The 18,188-nt window shown below is 41.7% G+C and overlaps 1 protein-coding gene across 13 annotated transcripts in view; it reads right to left on the bottom strand.

The window, feature by feature from the left end:
• Nucleotides 1-9,845: 9,845 nt before the first annotated feature.
• Nucleotides 9,846-18,188, bottom strand: part of arvcfb (ARVCF delta catenin family member b) — a 347,569-nt gene continuing 339,226 nt past the window's right edge. For all 13 annotated transcript variants that reach the window (XM_080208051.1, XM_080208039.1, XM_080208047.1 and 10 more), the window contains one exon: nt 9,846-11,823. Coding sequence is in view for 1 of the 13 variants with exons in the window: in XM_080208047.1 (XP_080064173.1) it covers nt 11,818-11,823 (6 nt within the window). In the remaining 12 variants the exon portion in view is untranslated. The remainder of the gene's footprint in view (nt 11,824-18,188) is intronic.

Below are 18,188 nucleotides of genomic sequence, written 5' to 3'. Positions count from 1 at the left end.
TGACCTCATCTAAACTTGTACTTCTGGCAACACAGAGTACATAACATACACAAGTTCAACTCCTTATGCCAAATTACATGACTCGATTTGTTAAGATCACAAACTTGACATTCCAAAAATATTTGAAAGATCCTACAGTGTCTTGGTCAGTAAACGTGCAATCCAGTGTAGTACTATATCAAAAACAAGGTTAGTCCCAAATTTGGCCTCTCAAGTTCTTTCAGGGTGGTGGTAGATGCTCAGCAATTGTCTTCATGGATGTTGAATTAGGAACTCTTCCATGACCAAAAGAACAAGATGGGGCCCAAGTTCTGATGTCTGACAAGATCGAGGGACTTTACAAGTGCAATGTCAGCTCACGAGAAAAACAGCCTTAAGGTGTGCTATTTGGGATGAGGAGAGGAGTGCTAATGGCAAATTAAGAACTATGCCCCAGTTTAAATCAATACTGTTAAGGGGAAGTGGTTTTAACAATATTAAGGATATTTTAGTTGAAACTACAGTGAGATTCTTGAATTGTGATGAAGATGCATTACTCTTACCAAAATCATAAGTGACAATCACAATGGTCCTTGGTCAAAGTTTGTGTTACAAGTGATTCACCCAAGCAAAAGAGGCTAACAGCACCAAGTGAAGATGTCTAGAGTCACAAGGTGTATTTCAAAATTTAAATGTGGCAGCTGGGACACAAGGTAAGTGAAGTTTAATGTCAAAGCAGATGACATTAACCTTCTTATTGTGGTGCAAATCTCTCTCTGGCTGACCCAATACAAATAATGTTACATAACTATATTAATACTTAGCTGGATTTTCATTTTATAGATTAGGGGAGGCACTCATCTTAACCAGAAAGGCAATAACATCAAATTAAATGAGAGAAATATATTAGTTGCAGAAAATGTGCTTTTATATACAGCTTTTATATACAGTGTGGAGAGTCTGCAGAAGGATCTAGATAGGCTGGGCGAATGGGCCAGGAAATGGCAAATGGAATTTAATGTTGGCAAGTGCGAGGTGGTCCACTTTGGAAGGAAGAATGGTAGGAAGGACTATTACTTACGTGGCGAAAAACTGCAGCAGGCGACGGTGCAGAGGGACCTCGGGGTCCTTGTGCATGAGTCGCAAAAACCCAGCTTGCAGGTGCAGCAGGTGGTCAGGAAGGCGAATGGGATGCTGGCCTTCATAGCGAAGGGGATTGAATATAAAAGTAGGGAGGTCTTGCTGCAGCTGTATAGGGCATTGGTGAGGCCGCAGCTGGAGTACTGTGTGCAGTTTTGGGCGCCGCGCCTGCGCAAAGATATTTTGGCCTTGGAGGGAGTGCAGAGGAGGTTTACTAGGCTGATACCGGAGTTGAGGGGGTTGAGCTATGAGGAGAGGCTGAATAAACTAGGCTTGTACTCGTTGGAGTTCAGAAGAATGAGGGGAGATCTCATTGAGACGTATAAGATGATGAATGGGATGGATAGGATAGAGGTGGAGAGACTCTTCCCACTCAAAAAAGACAGTAGGACTAGGGGGCACAGCCTCAAGATAAAGGGGGGGCGTTTTAGAACGGAGTTGAGGAGGAACTTCTTCACTCAAAGGGTGGTGAATCTCTGGAATTCTCTACCCGTTGAAGTGGTGGAGGCTGCCTCGCTAAATATTTTCAAGAAGTGGGTTGATGGGTTTTTGATAAGAGAGGGGATTAAGGGTTATGGGGAGAGAGCCGGAAAGTGGAACTGAGCCACAACAGATCAGCCATGATCTTATTGAATGGCGGGGCAGGCTCGAAGGGCCAGATGGCCTACTCCCGCTCCTATTTCTTATGTTCTTATCAGCAATTACTTGTATACAGGCCTTCCAGTGATAGCCTATGCTTCAGAGCAAAGGGCTACGCAGAATAATTGGAATATAACCCATGGATATTCAGATCAGATTTATTTGCGAAAGCCCCTCCATGGTTAGAAAGGCAGTCTTGCACATATGGTGTGGAGACAACAGTACCTGATCATGAATCACCCACTTCCACAGGACAAACAGAATTGGATTTAAAAAAATTGCCCCATATTATTCATTATCATTTTGTATGTCCTTTCCAGACATTATTTTTCAAAACATTATGTGAGCTGAAGTTTCTGCTGTTCCTCAGAAGGCACCAATCACCATGCACAGTCAGTGTAAGTGAATAGGATGTGTGAAATGGTGTCAATGCCTTAGCATTGTTGGGAAGAACTTCTATCAAAGACTTGTTGGACGTACATGTACACAACATTACACTATGTGACATTTTTACTGAGAGTTAATATTAAAATTTTAAGACTGAAAAGTGACTGAAGTGCTAACTACTTGGGAAAAGCAAAAAGAGCAACAACTGAAATTAACCTCATGTTGTATGTGCTGTTAAAATCCTTCTCTCAATTGTATTAAATGTGAGTTTTTCCAATCTATAATAAATGCAGCTTCAAAGATAACTTACAGAAATGCTTTTTACAGACACATCATATAACATGTTAACTCAGCACAGCAAGATGCCATTTCTTCAGGTAATCCATTACCTTATTGAAATATATGACTTCAAGTTGCCCTTTCCTCAAAATGGTACACATTAGCAACAGATTTCTTTCTTACTATTTTGAACAACCACCACAATTTACTTGAGGCCTTAAATACAAAGAAATATCTCAATGTACTTCACGGATCAGTACAAAGGAATGTGATCACAACAAATAATAACATGAAGGTGACTGAGTCATGTTTATATTTCAATTGCAAAAATCCACAATGTTATGAATGGTCTTGATGATAAGACATGGGATTGTAGTTCAGTTTGGGCTACCAAGTTTTGAATGTGTTGGCTCAGCCACAAGTATGGCCAAAGGGATGAAATTAATGGGAAAGAACAGTTGCATTGATGCAGGAGACAAAGGTTTGGTGGTTGGGACAATTGCACATTGCATACAAATTCAAAGATTTCAATGGTTTACAATTTACTTCAGACTAAATATTTTTTCACCTGGTCAAACATCGACAAAACTGCAGAATCTTATATGAAGTCAATTAGAAAATTTGCATTCTTAGAAGAGGAGGCTGTTTGTTTAAAAGTCTGAATAAGATTTGCAGACCCGGATTGACTTCAGCTCCGAATGATATTGCTAAAGGCAACGCCAAATTTGGCTAACGTTGCTGATAGTGATCTTCATTGATAGCATCGGAAAGGCAAGGTGAGAAAGCACTTGATTCTGTTTGTTGGAGCTGCTTTCTTTGGTGAGGTAACTGCTGAATACCAGGCAAAAAGAACGACGTGTTTGGGATTGAATGGTCCATTAAATTGCTGACTCTACATCCAGCGTACAATGAAAACTGATGATAAACTATGCACAAGAATCATTTCATTGACTGTTTGGTTGGAATTCTCCCATCTTGCCCGCTGTGGGGATCGTAGCAGGAGACATAGAAAATTTGGTGGACCACTTCACAGGTCTGTTGAGCTCAAGTGGGAATTTTGGGTCTTGCAGCTGAAGAATGTTGCCCATAGTCTGTCACTTTGCAGCATATTCATTTTTGGGGACTGGTGGAAAATAAAAACTAAGCATTTCGCTGTACGTGCCTGGAGATTTAAGGGCTCTTATAGGAAATTACAGGTTTAAACTGGAATATTGCTTTTCCATGGTCCGGCTGGTTAAGATAATGAACTGCTGGCCCATATATTTCAGGAACATCCCACGTTTGACCCCCAGTTTGTTCTGAGCTAGCTGACCTGAGAGAGTGCGATGCCAATGACACTGCTGGATTGAATGAGTGCTGCACTGTCAGAGATGTTCTTCAGATAAGACGTTAACCCAAAGTCCCATTTGCTTCCGTGGGTGGATGCAGAACAATCCTTGGCACTATTCTGAATAAGAGTAAGGTTTCCTAGCATACTTCTCCCTCAATCATCATCTCAAAAGCCAAACATGTGGTCAAAGAACAAAAAAAAGTACAGCACCAGAAAAGGCCATTCAACTCTCCAGTCTGTGATCATGGCAGCCCAACTAAACTTAAAAAACCTTCTGCCCTTACTCAGCCTATACCCCTCTATTCCCTCCCTATTCATGTACTCATCCAGATATCTCTTAAAATGTTGCTAATGTGCCTGCTTCCACCACCTCCTCTGGTAGCACGTTCCAATCACCCACTACTTACTGCATGAAAAACATCCCCTGCACATTGCCACCTACCGCATCCCCCCCCAACCTTGAACTCGTGTCGCCTTATACTTCCACCCTTGGAAAAGCCTTCAAGTACCCACCCTGTCTATGCCTTGCATAATTTTGTACGCCTCCAACAGGTCTCCCCTCAGCCTCCATCTTTCCAGTGAAAGCAATCCTAGTTTCTTCAACCTCTCCTGGTGAGCCTTCTTTGCACTCTCTCCAAAGCTTCCACATCCTTCTGGTAGTGTGGTGACCAGAACTGCACACAATATCCAAATGTGGCCTAACCAAGGCTTAATAAAGGTGCAACATGATTTTCCAACTCTTGTACTCAATGCCCCAGCCAATAAAGGCAAGCATGTCATGTGCCTTCTAAATCATCTTGGCCACCTATGTTGCCACTTTTAGGGAACTGGGGACCTGCACACCCAGATCCCTCTATGTTGATGTTCCTACTGGTTCTGCCATTTACAGTATAATTCACACCTAAATTTGATCTTTCAAAATGCATCATCTTGCATTTGTCTGGATTAAACGCCATCTACCATTTCTGTGCCCAAGTCTCCAATCTATCTATATTGTGTTGTGTTCTCTAATAATCCCCGGAACTATTGGCAATGCCACTCATCTTCGGGTTATCCACAAATTTACTTAATCAGACCAAACACATTTTCCTCCATTTATATATACTACAGAGTCCCAGCACTGATCCCTACAGAACACCATTAGTTACATATCTCAATTCTGAAAACACCCTTCCATTGCTACTCTTGTCTTCTATGATAAAGCCAGTACTGTATCCATCTAGCCAGCCCACCCTGAATCCACGTGATTTTAAATTTTGTCCCAGTCTGCCATGCAGGATCTTGTCAAACACAAAGTCCATATAAACTACATCCACATTATCAGTATGCAGTTTGCAGAAGATTGCTGGACACAGGTTAGTTCCCCCATTTTCTACGTAACAATGGACAACCTTTCAAAAAGATTGAGATGTCTGGTTAGCATGAAGAGACTATATAATTGCAAGTCTTACCATAGGATAGATGGGGGAAATCCTGCTCCACACTGTTATCCAGCAATCAATGCTGGATTCCCAAAGGACACGAGCAGCACATGACTTACCCTGTGGTACACATGACAAAAGGCCACTTCTTTGAGCAACTGGAGGGTACCTGCCAGTCATCTAAATGCACCTCAGAGAATCACATTTGAGAAAAACAAATATATAACAAATAAGAAATTTTAGATAATCCAAGACAGGGTTGTCTGTATCACTGTAACAGATGGGATTTAGTAGACTCAAAAACATTTGAACACTTTTCTGATTAAATTTCATCTCGATAGAGTTGGTGCTTCTGCACATTCAAAACATAGCTGCACTATTCAGCCAAGTTTATTAAAGATGTCAGTGTTCTTTGAAATCATAAAGTACTGAATTGTTACAATATCTTTTCATTACAATAGTGAGTACGCTTCAAAAGTACTCTTATTGGCTGTGAAACACTGGGGAAATCTCAAGGTCCTGAAAGGTACTAAATACAAGTTCTGTCATTCCTTAATGTTACAGTTCAGCACAGGTTAATTGAATCTTACTTTCCGATCATTTCTACTAAAGGAGAGATGATGGTATAGCAGTAATGTCACTGGACTGCTAATCCAGAAGCCCAGAATCATGCCCTGGGGACATAGGCTCAAATCCCACTGTGACCGCTGGTGGAATTTGAAATTAATTAATAAATCTGGAATTAAAATAGTCACTATTGTCAGCTATTGTAAAAACCAAACTGTATTGCTAATGTCTTGAGGGAAAAAAATCTGCCATTTTAACTGGTCTGATTTAGCTGAGATTCCAGGCCCACAACATCACTTTTGACTTTTAACTGCACCCCGAAATGGTCTAGCAAGCCACTCAGTTGTATCAAACCATCAAAAAATTAGAAAGGAATGAAACCAGATGGGCCACCCAATATTGACCGAGACACCAGAAACAAAATTGACACCCCAGCCCTGTCAACCCTGCAAAGTCCTCCATACTAACATCAGGGTTTTTGTGCCAAAATTGGGAAAGCATCCCACTAAGTAGGCAAGCAACAGCCAGACCAAGTCATACTCACTGAATCATACCTTAAAGCCAATGGCCCAGGCGCCTCTATTGCTAAGCTGGCATGTTAGATCCACCAGAAGTGATGGTGGCACACAGTTGGGAGCTGTTCTGAGAGTCTTCAACATGGCACCAGATCAACCATGAACCTAGAAACCTCTCAACTACCACACCCCATCAACTGATAAATTGGTACTCCACCATGTTGAACCCCAATGGAAGAAGCACCAAGGGTGGCAAAGGCACAGAATGGACACTGGGTGGGGGCATTCAATGTCCATCACCAAGAGTGTCTCAATAGTACCACTACTGACTGAGCTCTGAGGACATAATGGCAAGACTGGGTCTGCGTTGGGAATCAACAGGGAAGAAAATTACCTACTTGACCTCATCCTCTCAATTTATTAGTTGCAAAATACATTTCTTGCTGACTGTTTTGGTGGGAATGACCATCACACAATCCTTACGGAGATGAAGTACTGTCCACATCTTGAGAATACCCTCCACTGCCTTGTGTGGTATGACCGCCATGCTGAACAGGATAGATTTATAACAAATCTACTCAAAACTGGGCATTCATGGGGCAGTTTGGGCCTTGAGCAGTTGCAGAATTATAATTAATGACAATCTGTAAACTCATGGCTCTCACTCAATCATTACCATCATGTTGAAGGATCAGTTCTGGTCCAAGAGTGCAAGGGAGCAAACTGGGAGCAGGCATACCTAAAAACGAGGCAGTGATTAGTACTGCCGCCTCTTAGCATCAGGGATTCAGGTTCAATTCCAGTCTTGGGTGGGCACAGTATTAAGTCTCATGACACCAGGTTAAAGTCCAATAGGTTTATTTGCAATCACGAGCTTTCGGAGCACTGCCCCTTTAACCTGGTGTTGTGAGACTTCTTACTGTGCACACCCCAGTCCAATGTTGGCATCTCCACATCAAGCCTTGGGTGGCTGTGTGGACTTTGCACATTCTCCCCATGTTGGTATGGGTTTCCTCTGGGCACTCCAGTTTCCTCCCACAGTTCAAGAGATGCGCGGATTAAGTTGATTGGCTATGCTAAATTGCTTCTTTGTGTCAAGGAGATTAGCAGGGTAATTATGTGGGTTATGGGGAAAGGCCCAAATGGGATTGTTGTTGGTGTAGGCTTGATGGGCTGAACGGCCCCCTTCTGCACCATAGGGCTTCTATACAAATAGTGGCTACAAGATCAGTAACGCAATTCCTGACTCCCCAGAGTCTGTCCACCATCTACAAGTCACTAGCCAGGAGTGTGATGCAATACACTCCACTTGCCTGGATGAGTGCAGCTCCAACAGCACATTAAACTCAACACCATTCAGGACAAAACAGCCTACTTGATTGGCACCACATCCACCACTTCAAATATTCCCTCTCTCACTACCACTATGGCAGAAGTATATACCATCTAAAAGATGAACTGCAGCAACTCATCAGGGCTCTTTCAACAGCACTTTACAATCCTGTGGTCTCTATCGCCTAAAAAGGACAAGGATAGCAGATGCATGGGAGTACTACCACCTACAAGTTGCTCTCTAAGCCACATGCCATCCTCACTTGGATCTATATCAGCATTCCATGGGGTTAAAGTACTGGAATCCCCTTTCTAACAGCACCATTGGTGCACCATAGCACATGGGCTGCACTGATTCAAGGTTCACCACCATCTTCAAGGGCAATCAAAAATGGACAAAAATAACTGGGCTAGTCAGCAACGGCCACATCCAATGAAAGAATCCACAAAAATCAGTAAACTGCTGACTAATTTCACTGAGCCCATAAGGTACTACCACAAACATGATTCAGAAAATTGATCAGAAAAATGCTGTACTTTGGTTTCAGTCAGTACATTTTAGCTAAAATGGAAAATCTTTGTGCGTAAAAGAATCCTTCACATGATTTTCCTGAAGATCAGTGAACATTAACAACAAAAAGTTAATGCGCCTGAAGTTACATGGTGGTCTGGTCATGGGTTGGTATGATGCAACTATGATATCCTTCACAGGGCAGAACTATCTCTCTTCCCCTACCCTGTTACAGAATAGGCAGCTTTAATGCCAAAGACATTCACTTATCAAGAAACAGATTCAACACTGAGGAGCAGTAACACACTGTATTCTGAAGCAAGAACTTGTTAAATTAGAACTTGGTCCAAGCAAACACCTTTCAAAACTGCAGCAGGCGACGGTGCAGAGGGACCTCAGGGTCCTTGTGCATGAGTCGCAAAAACCCAGCCTGCAGGTGCAGCAGGTGGTCAGGAAGGCGAATGGGATGCTGGCCTTCATAGCGAGGGGGATTGAATATAAAAGTAGGGAGGTCTTGCTGCAGCTGTATAGGGCATTTGTGAGGCCGCAGCTGGAGTACTGTGTGCAGTTTTGGTCGCCGCACTCACGCAAGGATATTTTGGCCTTGGAGGGAGTGCAGAGGAGGTTTACTAGGCTGATGCCGGAGTTGAGGGGGTTGAGCTATGAGGAGAGGCTGAATAAACTAGGTTTGTACTCGTTAGAGTTTAGAAGAACGAGGGGAGATCTCATTGAGACATATAAGATGATGAATGGGATGGATAGGATAGAGGTGGAGAGACTCTTCCTGCTCAGAAAGGACAGTAGGACTAGGGGGCACAGCCTCAAGATAAAGGGGGGGCGGTTTAGAATGGAGTTGAGGAGAAACTTCTTCACTCAAAGGGTGGTGAATCTCTGGAATTCTCTGCCCGTTGAAGTGGTGGAGGCTGCCTCGCTAAATATTTTTAAGACGCGGGTTGATGGGTTTTTGATAAGCGAGGGGATTAAGGGTTGTGGGGAGAGGGCGGGAATGTGGAACTGAGCCACGACAGATCAGCCATGATCTTATTGAATGGCGGGGCAGGCTCGAAGGGCTAGATGGCCTACTCCTGCTCCTATTTCTTATGTTCTTATAAATCAATTTACAGCAAATACTTGAACCTTTTCCCACTTCCTGGAGAAGCTGCACTCAATGGCTTACAATTAACTTTACAAAGAGGTCAAGATACAAAGAAACCCCTCCATGGAGAAACTCTGTAAAAGCACAATAATTGATCTAAAATAAGAATAAAATCACAGGTGCTAGATTTCTTACTGAATAACATAGCATTAATTTGGCAAAAGGGTTCTTGCCACTGAACTCCAGTAATCAGGAAGTGTTAACAAGCACATCCCATCAAATGGTTTAAGGTTAAGAGAGCTAATAAATTAGGCATACATTCCAACATTTGTTTCAGTATTACAAATACAGCAGGCTTCAAACAATAGGACCTCGACTTGCCTGATAAATCAACTGATGCCGTGTGTACACACAACTCTCCAGGAGGAATTTTCCCATCCTGCCCACCATGAGAATCCTAGAAGGCAGGGGTCCACTGACTTCAGACAGGATTTTTCAGTCTGGGACAAGCCTGGCTGGAAAGTCCTGCCCTCAGAGTCTGGCTTCACAGTTTAAAATGATTAACTACTGGTTGAAAAGTTTAGTTGACTCATTGAATCCTTACATGTGGGCTGCACAGAACTGATACATTGCTTGAAGACAGACAAAATCATTTCCAGGTATTGTTTATTGAAAACACACCAAGTTGATAATTCTACAAACCTGGTTTATCAAGCTTTCTACCTGCTGCAGGATATTAGTGGAATTAAACATAATACATTCGGTCACTGTAGCATAGTTCTAAGAAAGCATTAAGTTGTTAAGTGTAATTTATAATACAGTGTAATGCAATGCAATGCAAAACCCACCAGTATAAACTACAGTTATGCTAAGAGTAATATATATATATTATATATATATAAAAACACATTATCTTTTTCTACCATGAAAAGTTTAAGGCACATGATAGTACAAACACATTTGCCACTAATAACCAGAAGTTTCCAGATATCTTAACAGTAATATCTACAACCAGAATGGCAGATCTTGCTTGTTGTTTCTTCAAAGCAGTCACCTGCAGCACATTCTACACAAAAGGAAAGTAATTAAAGGTCACAAACAGCTCTTGTCATGTACTTAGGGACCATCTCTATTTTCCAACCCTTTGGTAACAAACAAGAATTAACAGCAAATGTTGTGTCCATACCATCCAATGACACTTTTGGCAACTGAATTCCAGTTCACCCTTCAGGTACTAAGTATTTGAAGAAAACACTGCTTCAGAATCACCCACCCCTCCCAATTCAAAAAAAAAATCAAGATACAGTTTTGCTTCAAAGAGGCGTTGCAAATATCAAGCTAACCAATGTTGTTAGACACAAAGGATACATACTGTACATGCCAAGTATTATGAATGCAAAATAAATTCAACTCTTCCAGTAATTTAGGAGCACGTGAAGAAAAAGTCAGTGTTTTTAATTATGTGCTTTCCAGACACCCAGGTTGAAAATTCAGTTTCTAACTCAGCTGCAAGAAGTAAAAATCAATTGGAACTTTATACAACAAAACCTTTTTTCCAATAAAAAGACATAATGGTTCAAATACATAGACAAACTTATTGTGCTGGAACAGTGCCTTTACTTCTTTGATTTGTTTTGATTTGGAGGGGGCGGGAAGTATGTGGATGGATATACCTCTTTTTGCTTCTTCATTATATAGTTTGGTCCAGCACCAATGTCACTTATGTCATGCTGGTTTTGAATGTACAAAAACTGAAGTGGGCCATAACTTGCAAAGCATTCCAATAATGTTGATATTTGTCATTATTCCATAAACAGTAAAATCCAAACTGGAACAGGGTAAATTTACAAAATGCCAAAAAAAATTACAAGTCACCTATGCATTAAAATTTGCTTCCACATTTAAATAACTTGCACCATTCTGCCCCAATCTATTGAAACATTTTCCTTAATGGAACGTGTAACACCTTAGTTATAACTATACATTTATACCAATCCAATAAAACCAACAGTCTAAGTTGAGCTTATTCCGCTGATTAACTTCAAAGCCTTCTTGTCTCATTTATCGAATCCCTTTCGAGCTTTCACTATTCACTTCCTTCATACCAGCACTTCTGTATTCATGTCATCTCTTTACTCAGAACACAAAATCCATTATAAAATGAAAACAGATTTCATCTTTGTTTTCACAGATCAAAAACAAAGTAATGATAAATGGTTTAAATTGGAGAAAAGCACTATTTTGAAACAAGCTTTTAAAAGTAATGATTCATTTTTAAAAACAAAGACCTTCTTGGCTTCCTTTCTCTTCACCACGTAACATTCTCTTATCATCCTTCCTATCACTCACTGCAAAGATTTCAAAAGAAATCTAGCCTACCAGACAAAAGCAAATTTTTTTGGCAAAGGGGCTGCTACATCTGGAGGGACTATATTGCGACTTTTCATCCCCTCACTTCCCCACCCATCTCCCCGGAAAGATGTGGTTATATTATGGTTTGACTGATGGGACTTCTTTCTCCTTCTCTTTGAATTTAGTCGATAGCTTCTGCGAAATGAAGTCCTCCAAATCTAATGGCAGTGGTGAATAATGAGATCCTCTGTGTAATGTTCAGCTGCATTTCATGCCTGGAATAAATAAGTTTGAGGAAAAGAAAAATGAGTTATGGATTATGGAAACAGATCATCCTTTTCAATCAATGATTTTTTGCTTTAGGTGCCCACCCTACCCCCAACCCAACCGTGGGTGATTTTCAAGTTCCAGGGAAGTAATTATCCAGGCTGTAAAATTAAAAGCACCTTTAAATTTCAAAAACAAATGAATTCTCAGATTAATGAAACACAAAAGTGCTGACAAGAGCAAAACAACAGTCATTCTAACTTGCTTACATCCTGTTGCATATGCAAGTTTAATGACAAGCTTGCTCATTTTTGTTTGAATACTCAGAGCTACTTAAACATGTTGGGGAGAATGGCATAGTGATGACTGTATAGCACCCAAGAATACCTTGTCAGCTGTTTGAATTGGGATAAATCAGAAGAGATCAGTCAAGGCTCAGATACCAGCTGTCAATGTGTCAGCAATTGCACTGAAGACAGGTGATGATCATTGGCTCAATTGTTAACTGAGTATAAATGGACACAACTGGAACAGGTGGGAGTGGGCAAAAAGAATTATGTCGCGTTGTTTGAAAGATAAACTTGCTTGTAATAAAAGACAAACTTCAGACTTATTCTTACACCATATACTATTGTTGGAATTAATAACTAATCCCAAAAGCTGGAAAGTTTATCCTGTATTGTCACCAGTGGGACAAGCAGTCAGGCTCAGAATCAGTTAAGCTGCTCATGGTTCTTATTATCATACAATCTGCAAGTCTATGAGCAGGTCATGTTGGAAGAGTCAACCGGACTTTTCATCCTTGGATCACAGCAGCATTCAAAGCATCAGTTGGTTATTGTACGATCTAGGGGCTTCTCCCATTGCTGAGAAAGCGAGCATGATTAAACTTTTCTAAGTTGATGAAACTTCAAAAGTGAGGAAGATACAGGACAATGTTATTATCTTCCTACTGTTCTAACAAAGGCCTGACAGACAGACATGATGGGCCAAATAGTTACCATCTGCACTGCAAACAGGAAGAAGGCAAGTGACAAATAATATTACTGTTCAACTGTTTATGTAGGCAGTGTAATAACAAAAAAGTGAAAAATGAAGCAACATATCAAAGCAGTTGAGAGATTATTTAATGATTAGATGCAAGCAATTTTAAATCAGCAACATGCTTTATAAAATAAACTTTTAATGGGACAAGCATGAATTACTTAACAGGATGAAAGCAACTGTGAACTTGGAAGCTAGGAATAATGTATAATAAGAAAAGGATATCATACAGCAGGATAAGACAGAAGTATTAACTTTTTGTTTAGAAGGCATTAACATTTTTGCAGAAGTGCCATTTTTTAATGAATTGTTAGTCCAAAGCTCTGCCCCTTTGTGACTGTGGATCTAAAGCAGTTTGACGCGTCTTTCTTCATTTTGTTTGCGGGACTCCAAATAAATTGGTTGGTCAGCACATTTGCCGATGTGACAGGCTAACACTTGAAAAAGCAAATCACTTACATTAGAATTGTCAATTAATTAGTTAACCTCAAGCTCACACAATTTTTTTAAAATTGGCGTAACAGCAGAAGTTGTGAAATTAGTGAATTATTTTTTAAAAGTAAAATATAGCACAAATCACACCAAGTAATTAGAAATTCCATGAACGTGTTTCATGTAAACCAGTATCAGAAATAAGGTGACACAGCTTGATGCAGTAAAGACAGGCAATCCACACTAAATGGCAATGTGTGGCAAGCATGAAGCCAGCAGCATGAAACTGGCAGTGCGGCAACAGGGAGAAAATGGATTGGGCTGGTCAGAGCAGACCAAGTTGCATAACCGCTCAAAAGTGCTGACAATCCTGTGGTACTTCATCCAAAACAAGTGATTTTTTGGCGGATGCAGATCTGTCAGATCTTATTTTAACAGTCATTAATAATCATGTCCTTTATTTGATATACACTTTTCAGCTAGAATCAGAAATTGGAACACATGCTATGTGTCCCTTCCAAACCCAAGAGTGCCAACTGCTTAAATTAGAACAAACTTGGCACAGATTGGGCACACAGGCTGGGTCCTTCTGGTTTGTATATCTCATTACCAGACTTTGCATTGTATCAAGTCATTAAGCAATCAAGGAGATGATCGTCATTACTTGAGCCTGGCATTACGAAGTGCACACACTGCTTATTGCATATTTTCAGAGAGTGCCAGTGACAAACAAATGGTATTTTTGCCGCCAACTCCACAAAACAGTACGCCAGAGGCAATGTCCCACACAGCAGCAGGGGATTCCCATGGACCAACAGCATGGAAAGTGTGTATTTTTAGTAGCCATCTAATGGAGATTGATGACAGGCCAGGAAATGAGAGAAAGAACTCCCATTTAGAGGTAATTCTCCCCAAGCCTCCATGTAAAAGACAGGTACAGTACAAATGGTCAGGACCAGATATACATGAGCAGATATATGTCTACAGGATTAATCAAGAGAATAATGGGTCTCTGTAAACAGCAGATATGGTCCACTGAAGATCCTAATCAGAAAATTAAATTTCAAAAAAGGTAATTCATTAACTTGTCAAAATATTCTACACAATTGGTTCAGAGTGCTCGGCGATGTTAGGGATCTAGAAGAGTATATGGCGTATAGGAAGGAACTTGAGGAAATTAGGAGAGCGAGAAGGGGTCATGAGAGCAGGCCTCGTCAGGCAAGATTAAGAAGAACCCTAAGACATTCTACAAATATGTGAAGAGTAAGAGGATGAGATATGAAGGACTAGGACCTATAAAATGTGAAGGTGGGAAAGTTTATACAGAACTGGTAGAAATAGCAGAGGTGCTTAATGAATACTTTACCTCAGTATTCACGGTGGAAAAAGATCTGGGTGATTGTGCTGCAGGCTTGCGGCGGACTGAAAAAGATTGAGTACGTGGACATTAAGAAGGAGGATGTGTTGGCAATTTTGAATAGCATCGAGATAGACAAGTTGCTGGGACCGGATGGGATGTACCCCAGGTTACTGTGGGAGGCGAGGGAAGAGAGATTGCAAGAGCCTCTGGCGATGATCTTTGTGTCGTCGATGGAGACGGGAGGGGTTCCGGAGGATTGCAGATGTGGTTCCTATATTCAAGAGAGGGAATAGGGATAGCCCAAGAAATTACCGACCGGTGAGTCTAACCTCAGTGGTTGGTAAGTTGATGGAGAAGATCTTGAGGGACAGGATTTATGAACATTTAGAGAAGTTGAGTATGCTCAAAAGTAATCACATGGCTTTGTCAAAGGCAGATCGTGCCTTACGAGCCTGGTTGAGTTCTTTGAAAATGTGACTAAACACATTGACGAAGGAAGAGCAGCAGATGTGGTTTATGTGGACTTCAGCAAGGCGTTAAGATCCCCCATGCAAGACTTCTTGAGAAAGTGAGGGGGCATGGGATCCAAGGGGCTGTTGCCTTGTGGATCCAGAATTGGCTTGCCAATTCTGTACAGGGTACTGGTGAGGCCGCAGCTGGAGTACTGTGCGCGGTTTTGGTCACCGCACTTGCGGAAGGATATACTGGCCTTGGAGGGAGCGCAGAGGAGGTTCACTAGGCTGATAACGGAGATGAGGGGGTTGGACTATGAAGAGAGACTAAATAGACTGGGTCTGTACTCAGAGTTTAGAAGGATGAGGGGGGATCTTATAGAGATGTACAAGATAGTGAAGGGGATGGATAGGATAGAGGTCGAGAGATTCTTCCCGCTTAGAAAGGATAGCCTCAAGATAAGGGGGGGCAGTTTAGATCAGAGTTGAGGAGGAACTTCTTCACTCAAACAGTGGTGAATCTCTGGAATTCTCTGCCCATTGAAGTGGTGGAGGCTACTTCGCTAAATATATTTAAGTCACAGGTAGGTAGGTTTTTGATAGACAGGGGAATTAAGGGTTATGGGGAGAAAGCGGGTAAGTGAAACTGATCCACTTCAGATCAGCCAATGATGTTATTGAATGGCAGGGCAGGCTCGAAGGCCTACTCCTGCTCCAATTTCTTATGTTCCCCGCAGAAGGCAGAGTGTGGTTGTAGATGGGTCTTTTTCTGCATGGAGGTCGGTCACCAGTGGAGTGCCCCAGGGATCTGTTCTGGGGCCTTTGCTGTTTGTAATTTTCATAAATGACCTGGATGACGAAGTGGAGGGGTGGGTTGGTAAGTTTGCTGATGACACGAAGGTTGGTGGTGTTGTAAATAGTTTGGAGGGAAGTCAGAAGTTGCAGCGTGACATAGATAGGATACAAGACTGGGCGGAGAAGCGGCAGATGGACTTCAACCTGGATAAATGTACAGTGGTCCATTTTGGCAGGACAAATGGGATGAAGGAGTATAGCATCAAGGGTAAGACTCTGTGGAAGATCAGAAAGACCTTGGGGTCCGAGTCGACAGGACACTTAAATCGGTCTCACAGGTTGAGGATGTGGTTAAGAAGGCGTATGGTGTACTAGCCTTCATCAGTCGAGGGATTGAGTTTAGGAGTTGGGAGATAATGCTGCAGCTTTATAAGATCCGAGTCAGACCCCACATGGAGTACTGTGCTCAGTTCTGGTCACTTCATTACAGGAGGAATGTGGAAGCTATTGAAAGAGTGCAGAGGAGATTTACAAGGATGTTGCCTGGGTTGGGTGACATGCCTTGTGAGGATAGGTTGAGGGAGCTCGGTCTTTTCTCCTTGGAGACACAAGGGATGAGGGGTGACCTGATAGAGGTGTATAAGATGTTGAGAGGTATAGATCGGGTGGATTCTCAGAGGCTTTTTCCCAGGGCTGAAATGGTTGCTACGAGAGGACACAGGTTTCAGGTGCTGGGGAGTAGGTACAGAGGAGATGTCAGGGGTAAGTTTTTCACTCAGAGGGTGGTGGGTGAGTGGAATCGGCTGCTGTCAGTGGTGGTGGAGGCAAATTCGATAGGGTCTTTTAAGAGACTTCTGGATGAGTACATGGGACTTAATAGGATTGAGGGTTATAGGTAAGCCTAGCAGGTAGGGCTATGATTGGCCCACAAGTTGCGCCAAAGGGCCTGTTTGTGCTGTAGTTTTTCTATGTTCTATGTAATCTGTACATAAACTGCTTTACATTACAAAGAATTTCCAAGGTCATCATTGTTTTAGGAGCTAAAGAAAATAAAACAAATAAAATTGTCTAAAATTCAATCAGTCCGCTTTCACAAGCTCTGTCTGCCGAAGTGAAGCCAATAATGTTTGCAGCCCAAGGCTGCAATTTGAGATGGGTAGATTATTTGCCTTAAGCAGAGATTTTGACCCAAAATAGGCCCAAAGTGCAATTTAAAAAAGGTAATGAAAAATTCTACTGCTGCGGCACAGGTGCAGACCATTTGACACCGCGAGTCTGTTCCATCATTCAGTTACAGCATGTTGACCTGAATCCCTCTATACTTCTTGTATTATACTGTAATTTATCATGTCAAAATGGCTTGATGCACCTGGCATAAGGAATTAACTTAATTTAAATATCAGATGCCGTTCTGTGTCAGGCATGTCTCACAAGCGGTTACACAAATGACTAGTCTATTTTCCTTGGTAGCATTTATTGAAGGAGGAACTTTGGATGAGATACTATAACTCCGCTTCTTATCACTACTGTCACTACTCTCAGGAACATCAGAACATAGAAAATAGGAATAAGCTATTTGACCCATCAAGCCAGCTGGACCATTCAAAGAGATGATTGATCATCTTCTACCTCTTAAGCCATTTCCCCCCCATTTTCCCAGTCCCTTGATGTCATTAATATTCAGAAATCTATAAATTTCTGCCTTGAAGTTGCTCAATGATAGTGTTTTCACAGCCCTCTGGAGCAAAGAATTTCAAAGATTCACCACCCTCTGTCAAGAAATACTTCCTCACAATCCTAAATGGCCCGTCCCCTGACTAGACTTACCAGCCAGGGGAACATTCGATCCAGAGTGACCCTGACAGATTTAATGAGACCATCTCTCATTCTTCTAAACTTGAGAGGATACAGACCCAGTTTCCTCAAGATGATCTTGCCATTTCAGGCATTAGCCTAGTGAATCTCCGCTGCAGTTCCTCTACGGCAAGTACACCTTTAGATGAGGAGAACAAAATGCTCCAGACGTGGTCCCACCAAGGCTTTGTACAACTGCAGCAAGACATCTTTACTCCTGTACTGAAATCTCTTTGTGATGAAGGCCAACGTGCCATTCGCCTTCCTATTTGCTTGGTGCACCTGCATGTGAGCTTTTGTTAAGATACTGGAGTTCAGAGGAAGGTGAAAGAATTGAGCAAAAATCAAATATTAAAAATGAAATCAGAATAAAGTAAACAAACTGGATAAAAGGGGGAACTGACAGCTGCAACTGTCTTAAGGTGCTTCTGAAATG

This window comes from Carcharhinus amblyrhynchos, chromosome 20 (genome assembly GCF_965287045.1).
Source record: "Carcharhinus amblyrhynchos chromosome 20, sCarAmb.v2.hapA, whole genome shotgun sequence".
NCBI lineage: Eukaryota > Metazoa > Chordata > Chondrichthyes > Carcharhiniformes > Carcharhinidae > Carcharhinus > Carcharhinus amblyrhynchos.
This window is presented reverse-complemented; position numbering and strand designations above follow the sequence as displayed.